The sequence below is a fragment of the Neoarius graeffei genome, chromosome 10 (assembly GCF_027579695.1).
Source record: "Neoarius graeffei isolate fNeoGra1 chromosome 10, fNeoGra1.pri, whole genome shotgun sequence".
NCBI classification, from domain to species: Eukaryota; Metazoa; Chordata; class Actinopteri; order Siluriformes; family Ariidae; genus Neoarius; species Neoarius graeffei.
In genome coordinates this window covers 12,402,694-12,427,864 of record NC_083578.1, presented here as the reverse complement: position 1 = coordinate 12,427,864, position 25,171 = coordinate 12,402,694, and the positions used below count along the sequence as shown (strand labels likewise).

Here is a 25,171-nt window from a genome sequence, read left to right as displayed (position 1 = left end):
CGGACTGAATGGATGTCAATGTTAGGTACACCGAACTGAATCGCGTGTCTACCACGCGATTTGCCGCAACGTCGTGGACAGGTGTGCAGCCAAGCCTGACTGTTTCACGTACTTCACTAATGCTTTAGCTGCACAAATTGTGTCTGCTATGTCTGGAGCGCCGTCTGGTTTTGACAGCTCTGTGATATCTAGACCATGGCGAAGTACTGTGTTGAGGACATGATCAATGCAGTCCAATCTCTGATATGGCCGCAGAGCTAGTTTAATATTCGCCCCCTCATCAGTCACCCACACAATTTTGTTGAGAGCGGAGGCGTTAAGGCCAAACTTCGTCACCAGCAGTCGCAGTATCTCCCGTCTGATGTTCTCTCCCGTTTTTGCCTCATCCAACGGGAACATCACAGTCGTCAGGGTTCTGTTGACCAGTTCCATGTCAGTGGTTATGAAATGGCAGGTGATTGTCAAGTAGCTAACTTTACGGTAATCATCTGTCCACATATCCGTAGTCATTGCTACGGTAGAGTCGTTCAGCACATCATTAAGTGTCTTCACTAAAGCATCCCTCTTCTCCTCTGCCATGTCAATGCACCGGCTCGCAATCGTCTTGGGGGTGGGGATAACGGAGTCTGCGGGAACCCTCCCGTACGCAGCCCCAACATTAATTAGCTCTTGAGCCAACTCTGCAAATCCCTCTCCATTTACAACATTAAAAGGTCTAATGTCTTTACAGCAGAGGCTGACACACTTCTCGGTCACCGTTTCTTTCAACTTCGCAGGTATGGGTTTTGGTGCCGTAACAAAGGAAGAGATTGAGGTTTGTGTTTGATCAATGTTACCTTTACAGCTACGATCAACATGCCTGATGAGGGACGAATTCCCGGTTGTCTTGCTGTCATACTTCAACAACGCGTCGCACTTCTTGCATTTAACATACCCCACTGCATCATTATTTTCATTGTGCACATGGTCAAAGTTTCTCCACACTTCTGACCTTGCATTTTTTGCTTGCTGAACCAACACATAATCGCCACTGGCTAATCTCCTTTTCACTTCTGCAATGTCCATTTTGAATCTATCGCGTACCGGTCAAAATGCTCACGTGATGGCGATTTTCCCGCGCGAGTAAGGTTAAGCCCGAGCCCGACCCGAGCCCGACTATAAATCATAAATAATATGCGCAACCAGCCCGAACCCGGCGCGTCACATCGGGCCCCGTCGGGCTCGGGCAAATATTACAGGCTCTACTCTGTATCTATTCGTCTCATTAAAGGAGGTGTGGTCTCTGTGTGACATTTACTGTGAAGGCGTGGCCGCTGTGTGTCAGTCTCAGTGAAGGAGGTGTGGCCTCTGTCTCAGTCTCAGTGAAGGAGGTGTGGCCTCTGTGTCTCAGTCACAGTGAAGGTGGTGTGGCCTCTGTATCTATTCGTCTCATTAAAGGAGGTGTGGTCTCTGTGTGACATTTACTGTGAAGGCGTGGCCGCTGTGTGTCAGTCTCAGTGAAGGAGGTGTGGCCTCTGTCTCAGTCTCAGTGAAGGAGGTGTGGCCTCTGTGTCTCAGTCACAGTGAAGGTGGTGTGGCTTCTGTATCTATTCGTCTCATTAAAGGAGGTGTGGTCTCTGTGTGACATTTACTGTGAAGGCGTGGCCGCTGTGTGTCAGTCTCAGTGAAGGAGGTGTGGCCTCTGTCTCAGTCTCAGTGAAGGAGGTGTGGCCTCTGTGTCTCAGTCACAGTGAAGGTGGTGTGGCCTCTGTATCTATTCGTCTCATTAAAGGAGGTGTGGTCTCTGTGTGACATTTACTGTGAAGGCGTGGCCGCTGTGTGTCAGTCTCAGTGAAGGAGGTGTGGCCTCTGTCTCAGTCTCAGTGAAGGAGGTGTGGCCTCTGTGTCTCAGTCACAGTGAAGGTGGTGTGGCTTCTGTATCTATTCGTCTCATTAAAGGAGGTGTGGTCTCTGTGTGACATTTACTGTGAAGGCGTGGCCGCTGTGTGTCAGTCTCAGTGAAGGAGGTGTGGCCTCTGTCTCAGTCTCAGTGAAGGAGGTGTGGCCTCTGTGTCTCAGTCACAGTGAAGGTGGTGTGGCTTCTGTATCTATTCGTCTCATTAAAGGAGGTGTGGTCTCTGTGTGACATTTACTGTGAAGGCGTGGCCGCTGTGTGTCAGTCTCAGTGAAGGAGGTGTGGCCTCTGTCTCAGTCTCAGTGAAGGAGGTGTGGCCTCTGTATCTATTCGTCTCATTAAAGGAGGTGTGGTCTCTGTGTGACATTTACTGTGAAGGCGTGGCAGCTGTGTGTCAGTTTCAGTGAAGGAGGTGTGGCCTCTGTCTCAGTCATCGTGAAGGTGTGGCCTATATATCTGTTAGTCTCAGTCATCTTTGGGAGGCAAAAATACAATATTCTGAAAAGAATATTCTAGTGCGCGTGCGCGCACACACACCTGCAATATGATGTACATGCTTATTAAACTGACCTCCCACAGTCTCAGTGATGAATACACGTGTGAGCAGCTGGCTGTGCTGGCCGAGGGTGAGCAGGGTGTGTGGATCAGGCCGAGCCGTCACCAGCGGCTCTCCTGAAGGGGGTGCTGCGACCATCAGGAGGTGGGGACGCAACACAGAAAGAGCATGGAACACCACACTGAGCACAGAGCCTCCAAAACCAACATCAAAGCGCCTGAATAACACCTCCTCCAACAGCCAACACAAATCTCTACACAGCACAGACACACGCACCCCCTGACACACACACACACACACACACACACACACACACACACACACACACACACACACACACACACACAGTAACAGAGGAAAGATAGCAGAGAAAGGAAAAAAAAGAGTAAAAATGAGCAGTGGATAAATTAAACCACAAAGAGAAAAAAATCTGCCATCTCCATTTTTAATATCTCCCAAACCTTATTTACATCATGTTTGTGAATCCATACTCCGTGTGTGTGTGTGTTCATTGTGGGCTTGCTAAAAGACAGAGCTCCATAAAGCAGTGTGATGTAAATCTGCTCAGTGATTCAGAGTCAGGGTGATGTAAATGTGCTCAGCTGGGTTTTCTCACCCTGCGGTGTTTATGGAGGAGCAAACAGGACACGATGCTGGTAGACATCACGGCCATGCTGCTGGTCACCGCTGAGAGGCAAATTAACAACACACAACAAATAATACATCTGTCATACTCTCTTATTAGCATGAAAATAAAATTGAAAAATGTGTGTGTTTAAATTGTATGGGAATTTAAAACAGCAGATTTCTCAGCAGCTTTGGACCAAAAGTCCAATATACTGTACAAATTATTAAAGACTGACACGAGAACCAGAATAGGTTGAGAAATAGCTGAGAATCAGATGATGCAAATTTAAACGAGATCAGCTGTGAGCTACTGCTCACTTACGTATCCCCCCCGCTCTCGCTTATATCAGAATGCAAGCAATCGAAGGAATTACACTTATTATAAATGTTGACTTCAACAAATAATGAACCCTGAAACAAGTCAGTAAAGAGCAGTGCAGTTTGTAGTTGCTGAGAAAAGTGTTAGGAAAGTTTTGTAAATCCACCCTATATATTTCGTAAATGCATTCAGTCGGTAAACAGGAAGTCGATGTGGGGCAGACCTGAAAATGGTATGCACGGGATAGAACCCGAGCTTTAGTTTGGTACCAAGTATCTATGATTTGTGGCTGCTGAGAAAAAGGGCGTTTCGGATGGACGAAGATACGGACAGACGGACATGCGGTACACTTGTGTTCAAAATAATAGCAGTCCAACACGACTAACCAGATCAATCACTGTTTTTGGTGGAAATTATATTACTACATGGCAAATAATTTACCAGTAGGTGTAGTAGAGTCATAGAAAACCAAAAGACCCAACATTCATGATATGCATGCTCCCGAGTCTGTGTAATCGAATAATTAAGTGAAAGGGACGTGTTCAAAATAATAGCAGTGTGGAGTTTAATTAGTGAGGTCATTCATTCTGTGAAAAAACAGATGTCAGTCAGGTGGCCCTAATTTAAGGATGAAGCCAGCACATGTTGTACATCCATTTCTCTCTGAAAACCTGAGAAACATGGGTCGTTCCAGGCATTGCTCAAAAGAAGAGCGTGCTTTGATTAAAACGTTGATTGGAGAGGTAAAACGTATACTGTAAAGAAGTGCAGAAAATGATGGGCTGCTCAGCTAAAATGATCTCCAGTGCTTTAAAATGGACAGCAAAACCAGAGAGACGTGGAAGAAAACAGAAGACTACCATTCGAATGGATCGAAGAATAGCCAGAATGGCAAAGACTCAGCCAATGATCAGCTCCAGGGTGATCAAAGACGGTCTGAAGTTACCTGTGAGTACTGTGACAATTAGGCTACATTTACATTAGACCGTATCTGTCTCGTTTTCTTCGCAGATGCACTGTCCGTTTACATTAAACCGCCTGGAAACGCCGGGAAACGGGAATCCACCAGCGTCCACGTATTCAATCCAGATCGTGTCAGCTCCGGTGCTGTGTAAACATTGAGAATACGCGAATACGCTGTGCTGAGCTCTAGCTGGCGTCTCATTGGACAACGTCACTGTGACATCCACCTTCCTGATTCGCTGGCGTTGGTCATGTGAGGCGACTGCTGAAAAACGGCGCGGACTTCCGCCTTGTATCACCTTTCATTAAAGAGTATAAAAGTATGAAAATACTGCAAATCACACACGGACTGGCCATCGGGAGTAGCGGGAGTTTTCCCGGTGGTTCAGTGTGGGCCGGCGGAGAAAAAAAAAAAAAAAAAAAACAGTTGCGCGCTGGCCTTTAATATGATAAGCAATGTTAACAGTTTCTTTAAGAAACTGTTAACATTGCTTATTACAGTTAACATTGCTTATTACAGTTAACATTGCTTATTACAGTTAACATTGCTTATTACAGTTGCGCGCTGGCCTTTAATATGACAAGCAATGTTAACAGTTTCTTAAAGAAACTGTTAACATTGCTTATCATATTAAAGGCCAGCGCGCAACTGTTTTTTTTTTTTTTCCTCCGCCGGCCCACACTGAACCACCGGCCCACCGGGAAAACTCCCGCTGGCCAGTCCGTGTGTGCTGCAAATACTGATGCAAATACTGCCCATTGTGTAGTTATGATTGTCTTTAGGCTTGCCATCCTTCCACTTGCAAGTAATAAGTGATCTGTGCTGGGATCACACACACAGCAGCTCAGTCCCGAATCGTGGCTTGTGCACTTCACTCGCGCGCTGTGTGAGCTGCGCAGGGCCGGAGTGCGCACCCTCCAGAGGGCACTCGCTGTTCAGGGCGGAGTGATTTGGAGCGCAGGATGCCTGCGGAGCCGAGCGTATCCGTGTATTAGGCTTGCCATCCTTCTACTTGCAAGTGGTGACCCTTGCGCATGCCCTAAATGCACTGGGATCATGTTACGCGCCGTCTGAAATGCACTGGGATCATGTTATGCGCCATCTAAAGTCATGTGATTAGCGTATCCACGTATTGGCGTTGCTGTGTGCACGGCTAACGGTTTTAGTGTAAACGCGAATCGTTTTAAGAACGTTAATCTGATGATCCGCTGATTCGACGTAATGTAAACGTAGCCTTAGAAGATGCCTGTGTGAAGCTAATCTATCGGCAAGAAGCCCCCGCAAAGTTCCACTGTTAAAAAAAAGACGTGCTGAAGAGGATACAATTTGCCAAAGAACACATCGACTGGCCTAAAGAGAAATGGAAAAACATTTTGTGGACTGATGAAAGTAAAATTGTTCTTTTTGGGTCCAAGAGCCGCAGACAGTTTTTCAGACGACCCCCAAACACTGAATTCAAGCCACAGTACACTCTGAAGACAGTGAAGCATGGTGGTGCAAGCATCATGATATGGGGATGTTTCTCTTACTATGATGTTGGGCCCATTTATCGCATACCAGGGATCATGGATCAGTTTGCATATATCTAAATACTTGAAGAGGTCATGTTGCCTTATGCTGAAGAGGAAATGCCCTTGAAACGGGTGTTTCAACAAGACAACGACCCCAAACACACCAGTAAGCGAGCAGCGTCAGGGTTCAAGACCAACAGAATGAAAGTTATGGAGTGGCCAGCCCAATCCCCGGACCTTAATCCGATAGAAAACTCGTGGGGTGACATCAAAAATGCTGTTTCTGAGGCAAAACCAAGAAATGCAGAGGAATTGTGGAATGTTGTCAAATCATCCTGGGCTGGAATACCTGTTCACAGGTGCCAGAAGTTCTCAGAAACCGTGGTTATACAACTAAATATTAGTTTAGTGATTCACAGGAATGCTAAATCCTTAAGATTTTTTCAGTTTATACAGTAAATATTTGGAGTTTGTAATGAAAAATGCAGACACTGCTATTTTTTTGAACAGCCCAATGTTCATTTTTCTTCATTTTCTGTAAAGTAATTAAAATATTGATACATTTTTCTTCATGTTTTGATGTAGAATATAATGTGCAGTGTTCCCAATGCATGGAAATAAAAACTATTATAAGGATTTTGAGCTTTACTCACGTTTTTAAACACACTGCTATTATTTTGAACACAACTGTAGGTAATAAAAACAGCATACCCCCTCCTCCTTCGGAGCGGGTATATATCAAATAAATCAAAGAAAGAAAGGAATAAAGTGAGTAAAGTAAGCTGGTGAAAAAAATAAATAAAGCTAGTAAGTAAAATAAAAAAAAAAACTAGAAAGTATTGAGGTAAGTAAATCAATTAAGCAAATAAAAGCAAAAAGGTCTGTAAGTAAATAAAGTACTTTTAAGCAAGTACATAACTAAAAAAGTATATTAAATAAACAAAAGTTAGGTAAGAAAGAATTCAAGTATGAAAGTAAGTAAATAAACAATGGCTAAACAAAAATGACAAATTGTACTGAAATTATCAAATGAAACCTGGACATGAGTGAATTTGCTTTGCTTTCCTGTGTAACGTTTCTCGACTTGAGTTTTAGTTCAGTGTGGAACTCAGCAGAAGATGGTGCAGTAGGAGAATATTATGGATTTACAGTACCAGTCAAAAGTTCGTACACCCCTACTCTACTCATTCATAGGTTTTTCTGTATTTTTACTATCTTCTACATTGTAGAACAATACTGAAGACATCAAAACGACAAAATAACATCTGGAACATAGATGGAAGTGTTAAAAATAAAAACATTTCATATTTTAGATTCTTCAAAGCAGGGCTTTGAACCGGTTCAAGGAACGAAAACCGGGAACTTTTTCTATTTCACATGGAACAGAAACGAAACCAGAAACTTTATTATTTTTTATGTTCCGGAACAGAAACGCTTATTAAAAATAATGGTAACCGGTTAATACCGGTTTTTATTTCGTTCCTCAAAGTTTCCGTAGCCTACAAATAAAAAAGTCATTCTTCTCCTGCGCAAGTTTCTATGACCAGTGTTGCCAGATTGGGCGGTTTTAAGTGCATTTTGGCGGATTTGAACATGTTTTGGGCTGGAAAACGTCAGCAGTATCTGGCAACACTGTCTATGACCCGCTGGGGTTCACTTCCTGTGTGACGTTCGCTGAGTGAATGGAGAGAGCGGGAGGGTGGACTACTATCACGCCTCCACATCTTAAATAAGAGGTAAATATTGCAGTCTATCGTTATTCAAAAACGTCAATTTCAAACACGATATCAATATATTTGCCCACGTTAATGAGAGGCTCACGAACATTAAATGACGTTAACCTCTGTTAGCCTATCAATGCATAGGGCCTGACTAGCCTTTGGTAACACACTAAACAAATTATCTTTCATTTTTGGCACTTTTTCTGTTTGTGTAGATGGGAAGACATACTGAGAATCCAAATCGCCAACATTTGAAATAATAATTGTTTTGAATTATTTCTTGTCTTATTTAATGAAGGTTGTAATAGAATTAGCCTACATTTGGCTTAAGCTGGATGAGACAGAGACATAATTTTATAGCCATTTGTTAAACAGCTGACAGGGAACGTAATTAACCGTTCCGGGAACTAATTTTTTTTGTTCTAACCGGTTCGGGAATGTCTATTTAATGGTGGAACCCAAAACCGGAAATGTTAAAATTCCGTTTCTGTTCGGAACGAACCAATAGGAAAAAAATTCCGGTTCAAAGCCCTGCTTCAAAGTATCCGGCGTTTCCCTTGATGACGCTTTGCACACTATTGCCGTTATCTTAACCAGCTTCATGAGGTAGTCACCTGGAATGCTTTTCGATTAACAGGTGCCTTGTCAAAAGGTAATTAGTGGACGAGTCTCTTGCCTTCTTAATGCGTTTGAGATCAAGCAGTAAATAGCTCTATTCAACACCCCAACTGTAGTAATCCATATTAAGTCAAGAACCGCTCAATTAAGTGAAGAGAAATGACATTTCATCAATACTTTAAGACATGAAGAAGTGTCTTTTAATTCATAAAAAATAAAGAAAAACCATCAATTTAGAAGGTGCGCCCAGACGTTTAACTGATGCTGTACGTTTCTTGCACAGAAACAGTCCATATCTGGTTTGTAACATCACACTGCAGCACATGAATCAATATCTAAAACCCTTGAAAGTGCAGCTGCACCGCAGAATCTACAGGATTATCAACAATTTATCTGTGGACAGCATGAAAGATGTGCTCGCATGATGCAGCTCGATGCCACACAACAAGCTCTGATATCATGGCTGCAGCAGTCGATCAAGAAAATAAATGCATAGAAATGTGAGAAGCCTTGGTCTGTTCAGGTTTTGATACAGAAATGTGTCTGCTAGATAATGTCACATTCTAGCTTTTTAAACATTAATATGATAAAGCAATTTACGAAAACAAGTCTGAGGTTAGAGTTAAATTAAGATGCAGCACAGCATTAATTAGCTACTTTAATAACTATATCTGTCAATGTTAGATCCTCACAAGGATAGTAAAACAAATGAGAGAGGGAGAGAGATGAGGAGAGAGAGAGAGAGAGAGAGAGAGATGGACAGGGAGAGGGAGAGAGATGAGGAGAGAGAGATGGACAGGGAGAGGGAGAGAGAGGGATGAGGAAGGCGAGAGAGACGAGGAGGGAGAGAGAGAGAGACGGACGGGGAGAGAGAGTGAGAGCGAGAGGAAAGGGAGAGAGAGAGACAGAGAGGGAGAGGGATGAGGAAGGAGAGAGAGAAAGAGAGACGGAGAGGGAGAGAGATGGACAGGGAGAGGGAGAGACAGACAGAGAGAGAGAGGGATGAGGAAGGGGAGAGAGAGAGAGAGAGAGGGATGAGGAAGGGGAGAGAGAGACGAGGAGGGGGAGAGAGAGGGAGAGGGATGAGGAAGAAGAGAGAGAGAGACTGAGAGGGAGAGAGATGGACAGGGAGAGGGAGAGACGGACAGGGAGAGAGAGAGAGGGATGAGGAAGGGGAGAGAGAGAGAGGGATGAGGAAGGGGAGAGAGAGAGAGAGGGATGAGGAAGGGGGGAGAGAGAGAGAGGGATGAGGAAGGGGACAGAGAGAGAGGGACGAGGAAGGAGAGAGAGAGACAGAGAGGGAGAGAGAGAAGGGAGAGAGAGACGGACAGGGAGAGAGATGGACAGGGAGAGGGAGAGAGGGATGAGGAATGGGAGAGAGAGAGATGAGGAGGGAGGGAGAGAGAGACGGACAGGGGGAGGGAGAGAGAGAGAGAGGGATGAGGAAGGGGAGAGAGAGAGAGAGAGAGAGAGGGATGAGGAAGGGGAGAGAGAGAGGGATGAGGAAGGGGAGAGAGAGAGACGAGGAGGGGGAGAGAGAGAGGGATGAGGAAGGAGAGAGAGATGGAGAGGGAGAGAGATAGAGAGAGAGAGAGAGAGAGAGAGAGAGAGAGAGAGAAGGGAGAGAGAGACGGACAGGGAGAGAGATGGACAGGGAGAGAGGGATGAGGAAGGGGAGAGAGATGGACGGGGAGGGAGAGAGCGAGAGGGATGAGGAAGGAGAGAGAGAGAGGGATGAGGAAGGAGAGAGAGAGAGGGATGAGGAAGGGGAGAGAGAGAAAGAGACAGAGAGGGAGAGAGATGGAGAGAGAAGGGAGAGAGAGAGACAGACAGGGAGAGAGCTGGACAGAGAGAGGGATGAGGAAGGAGAGAGAGAGGGATGAGGAAGGGGAGAGAAAGAGAGAGACGGAGAGGGAGAGAGATGGAGAGGGAGAGGGAGAGAGAGACAGGGATGAGGAAGGGGAGAGAGAGAGAGAGAGAGGGATGAGGAAGGAGAGAGAGGGACGAGGAAGGGGAGAGAGAGAGACGAGGAGGGGGAGAGAGAGAGAGGGATGAGGAAGAGAGAGAGATGGAGAGGGAGAGAGATGGAGAGGGGGAGAGAGAGAGAGAGAGAGAAGGGAGAGAGAGACGGACAGGGAGAGAGATGGACAGGGAGAGGGAGAGAGGGATGAGGAAGGGGAGAGAGAGAGATGAGGAGGGAGAGAGAGAGAGAGATGGACAGGGGGAGGGAGAGAGCGAGAGGGATAAGGAAGGAGAGAGAGAGAGGAATGAGGAAGGGTAGAGAGAGAAAGAGAGATGGAGAGAGAAGGGAGAGAGAGAGACAGACAGGGAGAGAGATGGACAGAGAGAAGGAGAGAGAGAGATGAGGAAGGGGAGAGAGAGAGACAAGGAGAGAGAGAGAGAGAGAGATGAGGAGGGAGAGAGAGACGGACAGGGGGAGAGAGAGAGGGATGAGGAAGGAGAGAGAGAGAAAGAGAGGGATGAGGAAGGAGAGAGAGAGACTCACAATGCATCAGATGCAGTGTCAAAGCAGTGCTCAGCTGTCTCTCACTGTGGGACAGTTCAGGCAGAAAAGTGGAGGGAAGGATCCAGGAAACATCTTTTTGCCCAAATATGGTCTCCTTCCTGTAGGACATGAGGAAAACAAAGCCAAAATGCTTAATGGACCTAAAAAGCTGTCTGTCTTTCTCATACGCTAATGACTACCGACGCCCCAGAACAGCTAACGCATACAGGGGCTGTGAAACATGATGATACAGTGAGGGAGACAGTAAAGAAATGGTCAGAAAGCAGCTAAATGCACTCTGTTAGGCTGAAAGAAATATTTCAGACTACATGAAGCCAATCCATCCATCCATCCATCCATCCATCCATCCATCCATCCATCCATCCATCCATCCATCATCTGTAGCCGCTTTATCCTGTTCTACAGGGTCGCAGGCAAGCTGGCGCCTATCCCAGCTGACTATGGGCGAGAGGCGGGGTACACCCTGGACGAGTCGCCAGGTCATCACAGGGCTGACATGAAGCCATGAAAGTCAATTGCACAAGATTACACTGAGAATGTCTTTTTGTTTTTGTTGTCACTCTGATATCGCTTTGCAGAACTTGGAGATGTGTGTTGTCCCTTGCTCTGAAAGGAATTCCTTTGTGCACTGTGAATTCCATCGTGATGGGTCATATGTCACTATTCAGTCCCATTCAGCTAGTTTAGAGTCAGATTAGTGCTGCATTCCAGCTCAAAGAGGCTGATTCAGATTCGTTTTCAGAGCTGAAAACGGAGGAAAAACCTCCCGCAATCTGTAGACACTGCGTCATCCATCCAAGGAGGATAAGATGATTGCTCTATAAAGGCTGAATTATACTTGCTTTTAACTTTGTATGCAAAATTACTACAAAACGGATCCTGCAGAAACGATCCATGTCCTCAGAAATTAATACTACGTGCAGAGATGTCCACAAGCACCGGCGACTGGCAGTTTTCTCTGCCAACACAGACAGTCTACGCTGGCTACTCAATCCCACAAAAAAAAATCCTTGCCTTTCAATGTTCAAATGATTTATATTGTCTTCACTTCCCATAATTTGCTGCAAATCCAAATATTCCACCACGAAACCGTCTTCAATTCGGATTCCGGCATGACTGGAAGTGACGCCATATTTGTTGATCAATTCTCTCGCTCTGATTGGCTGAGCTGAACCATGTGACCAGGCTGTAGCGTATGTATTTATGTTACAGAGCCAGGTAGCGTACTACAGAGGTTAACTGAGAAAGCCAAGCACACACACGTATATCTGGAGGGAAACTTCATACATATTTTTCAAGTATTTTACAGGGAAATGGTTAGTAATTTATTAGCTGAGAATGCACCAGAAGGCATGTAAATTTCAAAATTACACACGGAGGCTAGTTGCTCAAATGTAATACAGAAAGCAGCTGTCATGGAGCACTCGGAGGCAATGGTTTCAAAACATGTCAATGTGTAACGAACAGGCTGCAGAATCATTGCCAGTAAGTACGACTCGCCCAATTATATAAAATGGTTGCGGTTGCAACTATTGTCCTTGGCGGAGGACTGTGCTCTCCAAGTGCCCTCCTAGGTGGTGTTTACATTAGACCGTATCCGTCTTGTTTTCGTCGCGGATGCACTGTCCGTGCACATTAAAACGCCGGGAAACGACTCCACAGGCGGAACAACTTGAATCCGCCAGGGCCCACATATTCAACCCAGTTCGTATCTGATCCGGTGCTGTGTAAACATTGAGGAACGAGGCAGAGCTTTGAACCGGTTCAAGGAACAAAAACGAAAACCGGGAACTTTTTCTATTTCACATGGAACAGAAACGAAACCAGAAACTTTATTATTTTTTATGTTCCGGAACAGAAACGCTTATTAAAAATAATGGTAACCGGTTAATACCGGTTTTTATTTCGTTCCTCAAAGTTTCCATAGCCTACAAATAAAAAAGTCATTCTTCTCCTGCGCAAGTTTCTATGACCAGTGTTGCCAGATTGGGCGGTTTTAAGTGCATTTTGGCGGATTTGAACATGTTTTGGGCTGGAAAACGTCAGCAGTATCTGGCAACACTGTCTATGACCCACTGGGGTTCACTTCCTGTGTGACGTTTGCTGACTGAATGTAGAGAGCGGGAGGGTGGACTACTATCACGTCTCCACATCTTAAATAAGAGGTAAATATTGCAGTCTATCGTTATTCAAAAACGTCAATTTCAAACACGATATCAATATATTTGTCCACGTTAATGAGAGGCTCGCGAACATTAAATGACGTTAACCTCTGTTAGCCTATCAATGCATAGGGCCTGACTAGCCTTTGGTAACACACTAAACGAATTCTCTTTCATTTTTGGCACTTTTTCTGTTTGTGTAGATGGGAAGACATACTGAGAATCCAAATCGCCAACATTTGAAATAATAATTGTTTTGAATTATTTCTTGTCTTATTTAATGAAGGTTGTAATAGAATTAGCCTACATTTGGCTTAAGCTGGATGAGACAGAGACATAATTTTATAGCCATTTGTTAAACAGCTGACAGGGAACGTAATTAACCGTTCCGGGAACGAATTTTTTTTGTTCTAACCGGTTCGGGAACGTCTATTTAATGGTGGAACCCAAAACCGGAAACGTTAAAATTCCGTTTCTGTTCGGAACGAACCAATAGGAAAAAAATTCTGGTTCAAAGCCCTGGAACGAGGAAACGCTGTGCTGAGCTCTAGCTGACGTCGTCATTGGACAACGTCACTGTGACATCCACCTTCCTGATTCGCTGGCGTTGGGATCACACACACAGCGGATCACTCAGTCCCGAATCGCTGCTCGTGCGCTTCACTCGCGCGCTCTGTGAGCTGCGCAGGGCCGGAGTGCGCACCCTCCAGAGGGCACTCGCTGTTCAGGGCGGAGTGATTTGGAGCGCAGGAGGAAGCGCTGAGCCGCACTGAGGTTTATTTACACATTTCAACTTATTTACCTCCTTCAGGCGCTTAAACTCAGTGAGAACATGAACATCACAGCCAGGTGTGTTTATCTGCTGGAGAAGGTGTTCGCTTGCCATCCTTCCACTTGCAAGTGGTGAGTGACTTGCGCATGCCCGATATGCACTGGGATCATGTGACGTGCCGTCTAATTAGTCATGTGATTAGCGTATCCGTGTATTGGCGTTGCTGTGTGCACGCGAATCGTTTTAAAAACGTTAATCTGATGATCCGCTGATACGGTCTAATGTAAACACCACCCTAGTTATACGTCTGTGAAGGTTCTCAGTCATCCAGGTCATCGTAAACCGTAGGTGCTAAAGAAGAAACCCCCCCCCACACACACATACAGACCAGTACCTACTGTTTGACTCTCACCACCCACTGGAACACAAATTGGGGTCATTAGGACCTTACATCACAGGGCTCAGAACGTTCCTACAACAGCAGAGGGAAAAGAGAAGGCGCAAAAACACAACAAGGAAGCACTTCAGAAGTGCGGGTATCCCAACTGGGCTTTCGTCAAGACCAGGAAAAGAAACATAAAGGACAGGGAAGAAAACAGCAACAAACACAAGAACATTGTCAGTCCCTACATTTCTGGACTATCTGAGAAACTCAGGAGGATCTTGTACAAACACAGCTTCCCTGTACACTTCAGAGCCAGTCACACTCTGAGGCAGAAATTGGTCCACCATAAGGACAAAACACCCAGACACAAACAAAACAATGTAGTGTATGCAATTCAATGCAGTGAGGAACGCACAGACCTGTACACTGGGGAAATGAAACAACCGCTTCACAGGCGCATGGCTCAACACAGGAGAGCCAGTTCCTCAGGCCAGGACTCTGCAATCTATCTTCATCTCAATAACAAAGGACACTCGGTTCAGGACTGCAATGTACACATTCTAGCTAGAGAAGACCGGTGGTTTGATGCTGTGTTCACACTTATACCGGTACGATAGTGGTATAACTGTATCGATACAAAGTATACCGGTACAGTTTAGCGCATCTGTCCACACTAGCGAGAAATGTTTGCGGTTTTCTTTCACGGAAGTTGAAATGCGCGTGCACGAAACGTTTCCGTGGTTACCGAGCAACTTTCTTCCGAGAATATGGCGGATGAAACAACGTGTGTGTGCTTTTTGTTGTCAATGTACAGTCTGTATTTCTGGTGGTCATTTATTCAGTCGACTCATATAAAACGCGCGAGGCACTTGAGAAAGAAACAAAGAAAACGAATCTCCCTTTCTCCCCCCTCACTTTCTCCCTCTTCCCCTCCCTTTCTCTCCCTTTTCCCCTCTTCCTCCTTTCTTCCTCCCTCTTTCCCCCTCCCTTTCTTTGCTCCATGTAGCTCCACGGTTGTTTTGAGACATTTTTTGACGTTTTATTTACAGCTGGAAAGCACGGGCGTATTGTATTGTATGAATAACCCGGAAGGCGTAGGAATGGTTCATTGTGCTTGCGCATTATATTTGTATCGATACAGAACCGCTTCATCTGTCCACACTACAGCGAAGCGCTACAGTACCGATACTGTACCGGTACGAAACCCATACATTTGTGGGTTTCATACCGATACAGTTATACCGCTACAGTACCGGTATAGTTGCTAGTGTGGACAGGTGTTGCGGTACGGAAGTAGTATCGTATCGGTACAAAATCCCTAGTGTGGACAGGGTATGAAAGAGGAGTAAAAGAAGCCATCTTCGTCAACCTGGAATGACCATCGCTGAACAGAGGAGGTGGTCTGAGACACCACTTATCAGCTACCTACAATGCAGTACTTGGCACACTTCCCAGAAAACTGAATACACATCCACACCAAGGTGGTGTTTACATTAGACCGTATCAGTGGATCATCAGATTAACGTTTTTAAAACGAATCGCGTGCACACAGCAATGCCAATACACGGATACACTAATCACATGACTAATTAGACGGCACGCAAGTTGAAATGTGTCAGTGCGGCTCAGCGCTTCCTCCTCAGCGGCTGCGCTCCAAATCGCTCCGCCCTGAACAGCGAGTGCCCTCTGGAGGGTGCGCACTCCGGCCCTGCGCAGCTCACAGAGCGCGCGAGTGAAGCGCACGAGCAGTGATTCGGGACTGAGCCGCTGTGTGTGTGATCCCAGTGCATATCGGGCAGCATGCGCAAGTCACTCACCACTTGCAAGTGGAAGGATGGCAAGCCTAAAGACAATCATAATTACACAATGGGCAGTATTTGCATCTTACCATGAACAACATTAAGAATGACAAAGCAAAGCATTATATTCATACTTTTATACTCTTTAATGAAAAACAAAAAGGTGATACAAGGCGGAAACAATAGCAGGAAGTGAAGTCCGCACCGTTTTTCAGCAGTCGCGTCACATGACCAACGTGGCATGAACAACGCCAGCGAATCAGGAAGGTGGATGTCACAGTGACGTCGTCCAATGACGACGTCAGCTAGAGCTCAGCACTGCGTTTCCTCGTATCTCAATGTTTACACAGCACCGGATCAGATACGAACTGGGTTGAATACGTGGGCCCTGGCGGATTCAAGTTGTTCCGCCTGTGGAGTCGTTTCCCGGCGTTTTAATGTGAACGGACGGTGCATCCGCGACGAAAACGAGACGGATACGGTCTAATGTAAACACCACCATAGACACAGCTGACACAGATCACCCTAACGATCCTCTGGGCTGCTAACACCGTTCACACCTGGCCTCCAGTGACCCTAACAACCTACAGGATGACAGAGGGTCAACGACCCATTTGACCTCAACGACTCTCCTTAGCCCATGTTTACATTAGACCGGATCAGCGGATCATCACATTAACGTTTTTAAAACGATTAGCGTGCACACAGCAACACCAATACACGATTCGCGTGCACACAGCAACACCAATACACGGATACGCTCGGCTCCGCAGGCATCCTGCGCTCCAAATCACTCCGCCCTGAACAGCGAGTGCCCTCTGGAGGGTGCGCACTCCGGCCCTGCGCAGCTCATAGAGCGCGCGAGTGAAGTGCACAAGCTGTGATTCGGGACTGAGCCGCTGTGTGTGTGATCCCAGTGCATATCGGGTATGCGCGTCACTTACCACTTGCAAGTGGAAGGATGGCAAGCCTAAAGACAATCATAACTACACAATGGGCAGTATTTGCATCAGTATTTGCAGTATTTTCATACTTTTATACTCTTTAATGAAAGGTGATACAAGGCGGAAGTCCGCGCCATTTTTCAGCAGTCGCGTCACATGACCAACGCCAGCGAATCAGGAAGGTGGATGTCACAGTGACGTTGTCCAATGAGACGCCAGCTAGAGCTCAGCACAGCGTATCCGCGTATTCTCAATGTTTACACAGCACCGGACCAGACACGATCTGGATTGAATACGTGGACCCTGGCGGATTCCCATTTCCCGGCGTTTCCAGGCGGTTTAATGTAAACGGACAGTGCATCCGCGAAGAAAACGAGACAGATACGGTCTAATGTAAACTTGGCCTTAGAGTTGCTTTTGGTCCACTCGATGATAAATACCTGGAACTCCGCACTAGTCAGACAGAACTGAAGAAGCCTTTCGGATGGGAGGTGAAACGTCTTCAAGGGTTTCAAGCAAGTCCAGTTGCTTCTTTAGCACCTACGGTGCCCTTCTAATTATATTTTTTCCTCTCTGAAAAAGCAGGAGCAGATCCTGTGATGTACTAAAGACTGTGATATTTGATTATCATCATGTGAATCGATCACACTGCTCCAGCTATACTTCGCACTCGGGCTGAAACTGAGACATCCCAGAGGGTCAACGATGATTCTCTCTCAAACTCTGGTTACGAATGTTGATGAGTTTAAATAGAAAAGCATGATGTCCTCAGACATACACTGAAAGCTCAAGGAGTTCTCAAACACACACACACAGCTGCAGGGTCAGAAAGGAGCAGGGATGGAGGTGCTGTGGGGGAACGGTGACCTTTTTCTGTGACGTTCCGCCTGAAAGCAGAATTCTAAACTTGACTGACAGCTGAAGCTGTGGGAGAAGATCGAGCTCGCAAGAGCCACACACACACACCTCATTTCTGCACTCTAGTGTGTGTGTGTGTGTGTGTGAGCCAGAGAAACCTGCATGACAGACACAGAGTCAGCTGGAGAGAATGTTATGTGTGAATGGAGCGAATAATTTTTAATAGAGTTTTGAAGAGAAACAGAGATGGAGAGATGAGATAAGGTAAGAGACGAGAGAAAATAAATGTAGCTATCAAACAGAAAAGACAAAAAAGAGAAAGGAGGAGGAGGAGGAGGGATGGGACAAAATGAAGACAAACTAAATGGAATAAAAATGGAAAAGAGGAGGGAAAGAGACAAGAGTCATGAAATTGAGGGATAGAGAAAGAAGTGTGAAGCAAAAATGGATGTGAAAAAAAAGAGAGAAGGTGCAGGAGAAAAAGAGGGAGGGGCCTGAGAGAGTGCGATCCGAGAGATCGGACAAGATGAAAGAGATGTGAAGAATCGATGCATCAGTGACGAAGAGATGAAAGGAGAGAGAGACAGACACAAGAAAAGAAGGAAGAAGAGAGAGAAAAAGAATAGTGAGAGTAAAATGAAAAAGGGGCGGAGAGACGTGAGAAACAGAGTCATAAATCAAAAGTGAGAAAATAAATAGACAGGAAGGAAGAGGGGAGGAAAGACATGGGTTAATGGAGAAGAAAGGAAAGGAAAGAGTAAGAGGAAAAGAATGCTGACAGGAGACAAAAAAAGTGAAGAGATGAAGTCAAGAGAGATGGAGTCGTGACATGAGAGAGACAGAGTGAGTGTGTGTGAGAGAGAGAGAACCTGTTGTGAATGACAGCTGGCAGCAGGAGGTCCTGCAGGGGGCGTCGTCCATCCACACGACATTTCCCACTGTCACACATCTCCTACAGAGAGAGAGAGAGAGAGAGAGAGAGAGAAACAGACAGGCAGGCAGACAAGAGAGGCAGAAAGGTACATTGAAAAAAACAGAGAGACAGACAGAGAAACAAACAGATGGAGAACGACACAGATAAAGATAAAGAAAGACTAACAGTCATATAGAGAGACAGATACAGGCAGACAAAGAGAGATGGATAGAGAGATGGACAGACAGAGAAAGAAACAGATAAAGACAAACAGAGTCACAGACAGGTAGACAGACACACAGTGAGAAAGAACGATAGACATATGGACAGAGAGAAAGAAACAGAGATAGACAGAGACCAACAGAGAGGCACAAAGACAGAGACTAATTAGGAACACATTTAAAAACTGTACGCCAGATTATAGGACATTCCACTATCCAGCACACACAGTCAGATCTGAATCAGACGAAACTGAATATTTGTTCTATTTGGCTGAATTTAAGTTTATGCTGCACATATCTGAACATGGCTGCAAGAAGGGGGCGGGGCTAACGACACGTTGGTGTAAAAAAACTAAAGTTTTTCAACATGGGTCCGTCATGAAAAAAGCAGAACTGTTGACAACATGCATAGTGTTACGAACTGTATCGAAAACTCTCGCTCGTCTCTCACACACACACACCCCCTCCTGTTACCAAAATACTCTCAGAAACACACTCGGCTTGCTGGTTTGATACAAACACACTGAATACAGCGTGTCAGCACTGCCGCAAGAGTTCCCATGTTCACACAAAGGAGGCGGTGAGAAACGAGAATATTATTAAAACAAGATAAAGGACTAAAAGACTAAAACGCCACTGCATCAGTCTGTAGATGTAGAGATGGAGTAAACATCAGCAGCAGCATTATGGGTGATTGAGGAAACTCTTATTTTTTCCTTTAACTCCTGGACTTTAGTCAAATGAATTTTATTCTATCCACATTCACTGGATATGAGCAATCACATGCTCTGATTAGCTCCTGTACTACTAGGCTATCAGCTCATAGACCGTGAGTAGAGAAAAACAAAACGGCGGCGCGTGTTAAAAAGCGCAACAAAATATGGAATGAAAGTATGTGATGGTAAGAATGTATCTTTTCTTTTTCAAGAATTATTATCGTCGTCATCGCATGGGCGGCACGGTGGTGTAGTGGTTAGCGCTGTTGCCTCACAGCAAGAAGGTCCGGGTTCGAGCCCCGTGGCCGGCGAGGGCCTTTCTGTGCGGAGTTTGCATGTTCTCCCCGTGTCCGCGTGGGTTTCCTCCGGGTGCTCCGGTTTCCCCCACAGTCCAAAGACATGCAGGTTAGGTTAACTGGTGACTCTAAATTGAGCGTAGGTGTGAATGTGAGTGTGAATGGTTGTCTGTGTCTATGTGTCAGCCCTGTGATGACCTGGCGACTTGTCCAGGGTGTACCCCGCCTTTCGCCCGTAGTCAGCTGGGATAGGCTCCAGCTTGCCTGCGACCCTGTAGAACAGGATAAAGCGGCTAGAGATAACGAGATGAGATTATCATCATCATCGCATTTTTCACAAATTGCTCCTGTCATTTTGTCGGTTTGTTCATATTCCAAGCAGAAATTATTTTGTTGGATGTTTTGTATAAAGTTTTTATTTATCGAATTTGCAAAAAATAAAAATGCTCCATTTCTCAAAATCCAGTGGATGTGGATAGAATAAAAACAGTTATTCCACTCAATCTCGTCGTACATGGATTATAGACAACTCGGTGCTACGTGCCTCATCGACCATCAGCTCATGTACGACTCGATTTCATGGAATAACTGTTAAATAAATAAATAAATAAATAAATACTGTATATGTGTATTTTATAGATAGATAGATAGATAGATAGAGAGAGAGAGAGAGAGAGAGAGAGAGAGAGAGAGAGAGAGAGAGCAAGAGAACGCGCGATAGAAAGGAGGATATGACATGACTGTGCGAGGATATGAAGTTTATCTTCAAGTGGTGAACATATTCACGAGTGAGTAAAGTAAACGAGTGAAATATTTTCAACATGAGAAGATAAACATCATATCTTCGCACAACCATGTAATGTTCTTCATATTATATGGACACATCCATAAAAAAAGACGCAAGTTAATCAAAATAATTTCAATTTTGAACCAGTTCGCCATTTTGACCACGTGCATCCAGTCAGCGGGAAAACACTGGGAGTGACGTCATTAGAGTGAAATATCGGGATTTGTGTCACTCAGATCCGTGATGTATTTTGTATGAAAAATGTGAGTTTTCAACATGAGAAGATAAACTTCATATCTTCAAGCCAACATGTGATTTTCTTTTGATTATATCGACACATTCACAAACAAAAAGTACCCAAATTCATCAAAACAATTCATTGATTTCCTCACGAATTACATATATACATGTTATTTACCAGCTGGGAGGTCCGTATGGTGAAATACCGTGATTGAGGTCTTGAAAGTACTGAGCGAGTCCCTCTGGGCCGAGGTCAGTATTCAAGGCCGAGGTCACGGTATTTCACCATACGGACCGACCTTAAGCTGGTAAATAATATATTTATTTTTTTCGTTACCAAATTCTAACAGAAAACGAGAGCGCCCGAAAGGGAAGACCGAGCTGAGCCGCCATTTTGAATCCTCATTCACGGCTGTAATGCAAATTGCTTCCTCCTCGGTATACAAGTGCACTTCCATGGCAGGAAAAAAAAAACTACATTTTGCCGCCTGTAGTCCCCTATTTATACAAAATTGAGTCATTCAGGATTCAGCCATGTTTTTGCTCGGCGTTAGCAACAGTTAGAGGTTTTTAGCTTTCTCCTGAAATGTTTTCTTTTATTTCTTCTTCCTCAGGGGAATAAAACTCGCTTTCGCTGTGAAGACTGTCGTTATCACTATCCATGCTGTAAAATTAATGCGCTTCTCCTGAGAAATGCTGGCAAAAATTTATAAGATTTTTTGATAATCTTATAAATAAATCTTATTAAAAAAAAAAGATAAATGTTGACAAAAATGTTTGTTGTTGTTGTGAATGAGCGAGTCGCCAGAGGTCCGTAACCGGGGTCCGTATCGTAGGATACGGACCCGCTCGCCAGCCAATCAGAGCGCAGGATTTGATGGAAACTGGACCGCGAAAAAAAAGAGATTCATGGTTCTGGTTCTCAGTGGCGCTCAGATGAAATATACCAGTGGTGTATTTCCCAGTAAAACACTCGTGTCTATATAATATTTGCTGATGTCTTCTGCATACGAGTTAAGCCAAGTTTGCATTTCTAAGCGTGTACATGTGCCTGTGTGAAAGTGTGCGTACGCGCATGTGAGAGACTGTGTGTGTGTGTGTTTCTGTGTGAGTCATACCTTCAGAGAGAAAGCCTGAGCGAAATGGATCCTCACACCTCCTCTTTCATCAGCACTCAGAAGGGAAAGCACAAACCGCAGTACAGACAGCACGCCAGGCTGCATGTGCGTGCGCGCACACACACACAAAGCAGATTATTCAGTCTGAGCTCAGAGAAAACAATTCCTCACAAGGCTCTAATGGTGAGCAGCCATTAGTGGAGAAATTAGTGAGTGTAATCATCATAATAACTGACATCAACTGTATTAGCCAGGAACATTAGGACAGTTTGAGACACCCCCCCACACACTGAAAAATAAACACAGCCAGAACAGTCATTTCTAAAAAGCAGGCAGAATTATACATTATAGCCCTGAATGTTGTTTATTTAGGAAAGAATTACAGAACTATAAAGAGCTTTTGAGTTGAGAGGTCATCGCCACTTGCCCCCATTCATCTTCAATGAAAGCTAGTGGGCAGGAAAATCCGAGTGAGCTCGACCCTGAGAAACAGAGACTGTTTGAAAACTTCTCAAACTTTGAGGTGGTGAGGTCAGGACACGTTTTTTTTTTTTTCCCTCCTCCTACCAACACGTTTAATTAAAACGAGCAGAAGAATGAGCGTATGACGTGGTTGAGAAGTTATTTATATCATTATCAAAGATGTAATGTCGCAAACTTGTATACAAGACAGCATTTATTTCTGTTTACTTGCACTTTCCCCGCAAGAAGAGTGACATCCTTTGAAATGTGGCTAAACCACGAAGAGCTAAATTTGGCTGTGGAAAAATGGCTAGCTCTCCATATGCCGATGTTTTAGAATGACTTTAGATAGTCAGTCATTCCATCAAAACGGGGGTAAAAAAAAAACAGCGATAATCTCAGCTGAACCAATTTACTTGGACAGATTTGTGCAGTTATGGCGTGTTTGAGGTCGAGAGGTTAGAGGATTTTGCGGATTGATTCATCACACCGGACAGTGAAATGGATTTCGTGCAGCCTGGATGACAAACGATTTACATTTCCGTTCGGTTACAGCACCACAGCTTTGTCCCGTCTGTTGCTCACATAAACTAAACGTACTCCAGCTCTGAATGCTATCAGTGAGCCTGCTGACTAGCTACCTATTTAAATCTTAAATCTAAAAATCACTCACATTTCGAAATAACTTCACCCCTATAGACATGTTTACACAGTATTTTGCTTAAAAGCAGGGCTTTGAACCGGTTCAAGGAACGAAAACGAAAACCGGGAACTTTTTCTATTTCACATGGAACAGAAACGAAACCAGAAACTTTATTATTTTTTATGCTCCGGAACAGAAACGCTTATTAAAAATAATGGTAACCGGTTAATACCGGTTTTTATTTCGTTCCTCAAAGTTTCCGTAGCCTACAAATAAAAAAAGTCATTCTTCTCCTGCGCAAGTTTCTATGACCTGCTGGGGTTCACTTCCTGTGTGACGTTCGCTGTCTGAATGGAGAGAGCGGGAGGGTGGACTGCTATCACGTCTCCATGTGATAATAAGTGAGTAAGTGCATTACTGAGTGTCTGAGCAAAGAAGAGCCTGAACGTTGCAACCTCCCTATTGGCTGTTTGTAAAAATGTATCAGTTGTTGCTCTTCATCGCGGGCTCGAGAGACGAGACCTGACGAGTTAGTTCGTTGGTAGCAGAACAAAATGTTTGGACACAAATCGGGTTTTCAGAAAACGAAAGAAAATAAACGGAGGGTCGAAAATACAAAAAAGGAGGCAGAAAATGCAAAACGAGTTTTAAGGTAGGACAAATGGTTAGTTTTTAAGGCAGCCCGCCGTGGCTGCAGGCTTTCAGTTGTGTCATTGAATGGTTACTTTTCTGAGGCAGCCCGCCGTGGCTGCCTGCAGGCTTATTTATTATAGCCCATTTAGTTAAAATAGTTGATATAAAATGTTTATAGTTATAGTTATGTGATGGTTGTCCTGATTTAGACTGGTTTTTTTTTGGGGGGGGGGGGGGGGGGGGGGGGGGGGGGGGTTTGCGCGATGTTGCACCCGGGTCCAGATTAGGGCAGAACCGGCCCTGGCTACATTTCAGGTGTAGTTTGTTTTATGTATGTATGTACTTGCATAGATGTGTACTTGGTCTTCCAATATGGCGCCTAACAAAATCTCGCGGCGCGGTGACGTCATGCGGTAGCCCTCTATAGGGCCTGACTAGCCTTTGGTAACACACTAAACGAATTATCTTTCATTTTTGGCACTTTTTCTGTCTGTGTAGATGGGAAGACATACTGAGAATCCAAATCGCCAACATTTGAAATAATAATTGTTTTGAATTATTTCTTGTCTTATTTAATGAAGGTTGTAATAGAATGAGCCTACATTTGGCTTAAGCTGGATGAGACAGAGACATAATTTTATAGCCATTTGTTAAACAGCTGACAGGGAACGTAATTAACCGTTCCGGGAACGAAATTTTTTTGTTCTAACCGGTTCGGGAACTTCTATTTAATGGTGGAACCCAAAACCGGAAACGTTAAAATTCCGTTTCTGTTCGGAATGAACCAATAGGAAAAAAATTCTGGTTCAAAGCCCTGCTTAAAAGTAAAACGTCTATATAGTTTCATAGTTATTATTTGTTTATGTTTTCCATTTTCCACATACAATATATGTTACGAGTTAAAAATAACCAAGTAAACCATGTTGGATGAACGCTAGCGTCTCAATTAATATTATTGGTCAGAAGGTGTCAACTAATTTTCGATAAAATTTAATCAGTAGTTCTGGCAATAATTCAAAACACAAGTTTATATTAATGTACTCATTCTAATATGCTACCATTTCCATAGTAACAACGTATACAAGGTCTTGCATGGTTGATGCACAGTATAAACGGATTAAGAAATGTGTTATACAAAGAAAAACATATAATCGTTTCTTTGAAGTTTTGTTTTACAATTTTTGGAAGGAGTCTCCAGTGTCAGCACTTGGAAATACCGCCATGGAAGAACCTTTCTGGACAATTGCTGACAAATACGTGGATTAAACGACTTCCTTACAGCATATACGCAGAGCCATGGCCTCATTTTTTGTTTATAAATGCCTTGAGACCTCAAGAATGGCACAGGAATAGTTTTAAGCATTAACAATAAATCTAATACAGTAATTTTTATGAATAAAGTGATTCATATAGGTAGCGGTCTGAGTGAACGACCTTAACATCTGTGACGTCACAGCAGGAAGTCTATCGGTCTCATCGCCATTT

The 25,171-nt window shown here is 44.4% G+C and overlaps 1 protein-coding gene across 6 annotated transcripts in view; it reads right to left on the bottom strand.

Annotated features, from left to right (window-relative positions):
* Positions 1–25,171, bottom strand: part of gpat2 (glycerol-3-phosphate acyltransferase 2, mitochondrial) — a 446,786-nt gene that overhangs the window by 25,471 nt on the left and 396,144 nt on the right. For all 6 annotated transcript variants that reach the window (XM_060931296.1, XM_060931299.1, XM_060931300.1 and 3 more), the window contains 5 exons: positions 21,949–22,047; positions 18,527–18,609; positions 10,717–10,835; positions 3,067–3,137; positions 2,465–2,729 (listed from right to left, as the gene is read on the bottom strand). In XM_060931296.1, coding sequence (XP_060787279.1) covers positions 2,465–2,729; positions 3,067–3,137; positions 10,717–10,835; positions 18,527–18,609; positions 21,949–22,047 — 637 coding nt within the window. The remainder of the gene's footprint in view (positions 1–2,464; positions 2,730–3,066; positions 3,138–10,716; positions 10,836–18,526; positions 18,610–21,948; positions 22,048–25,171) is intronic.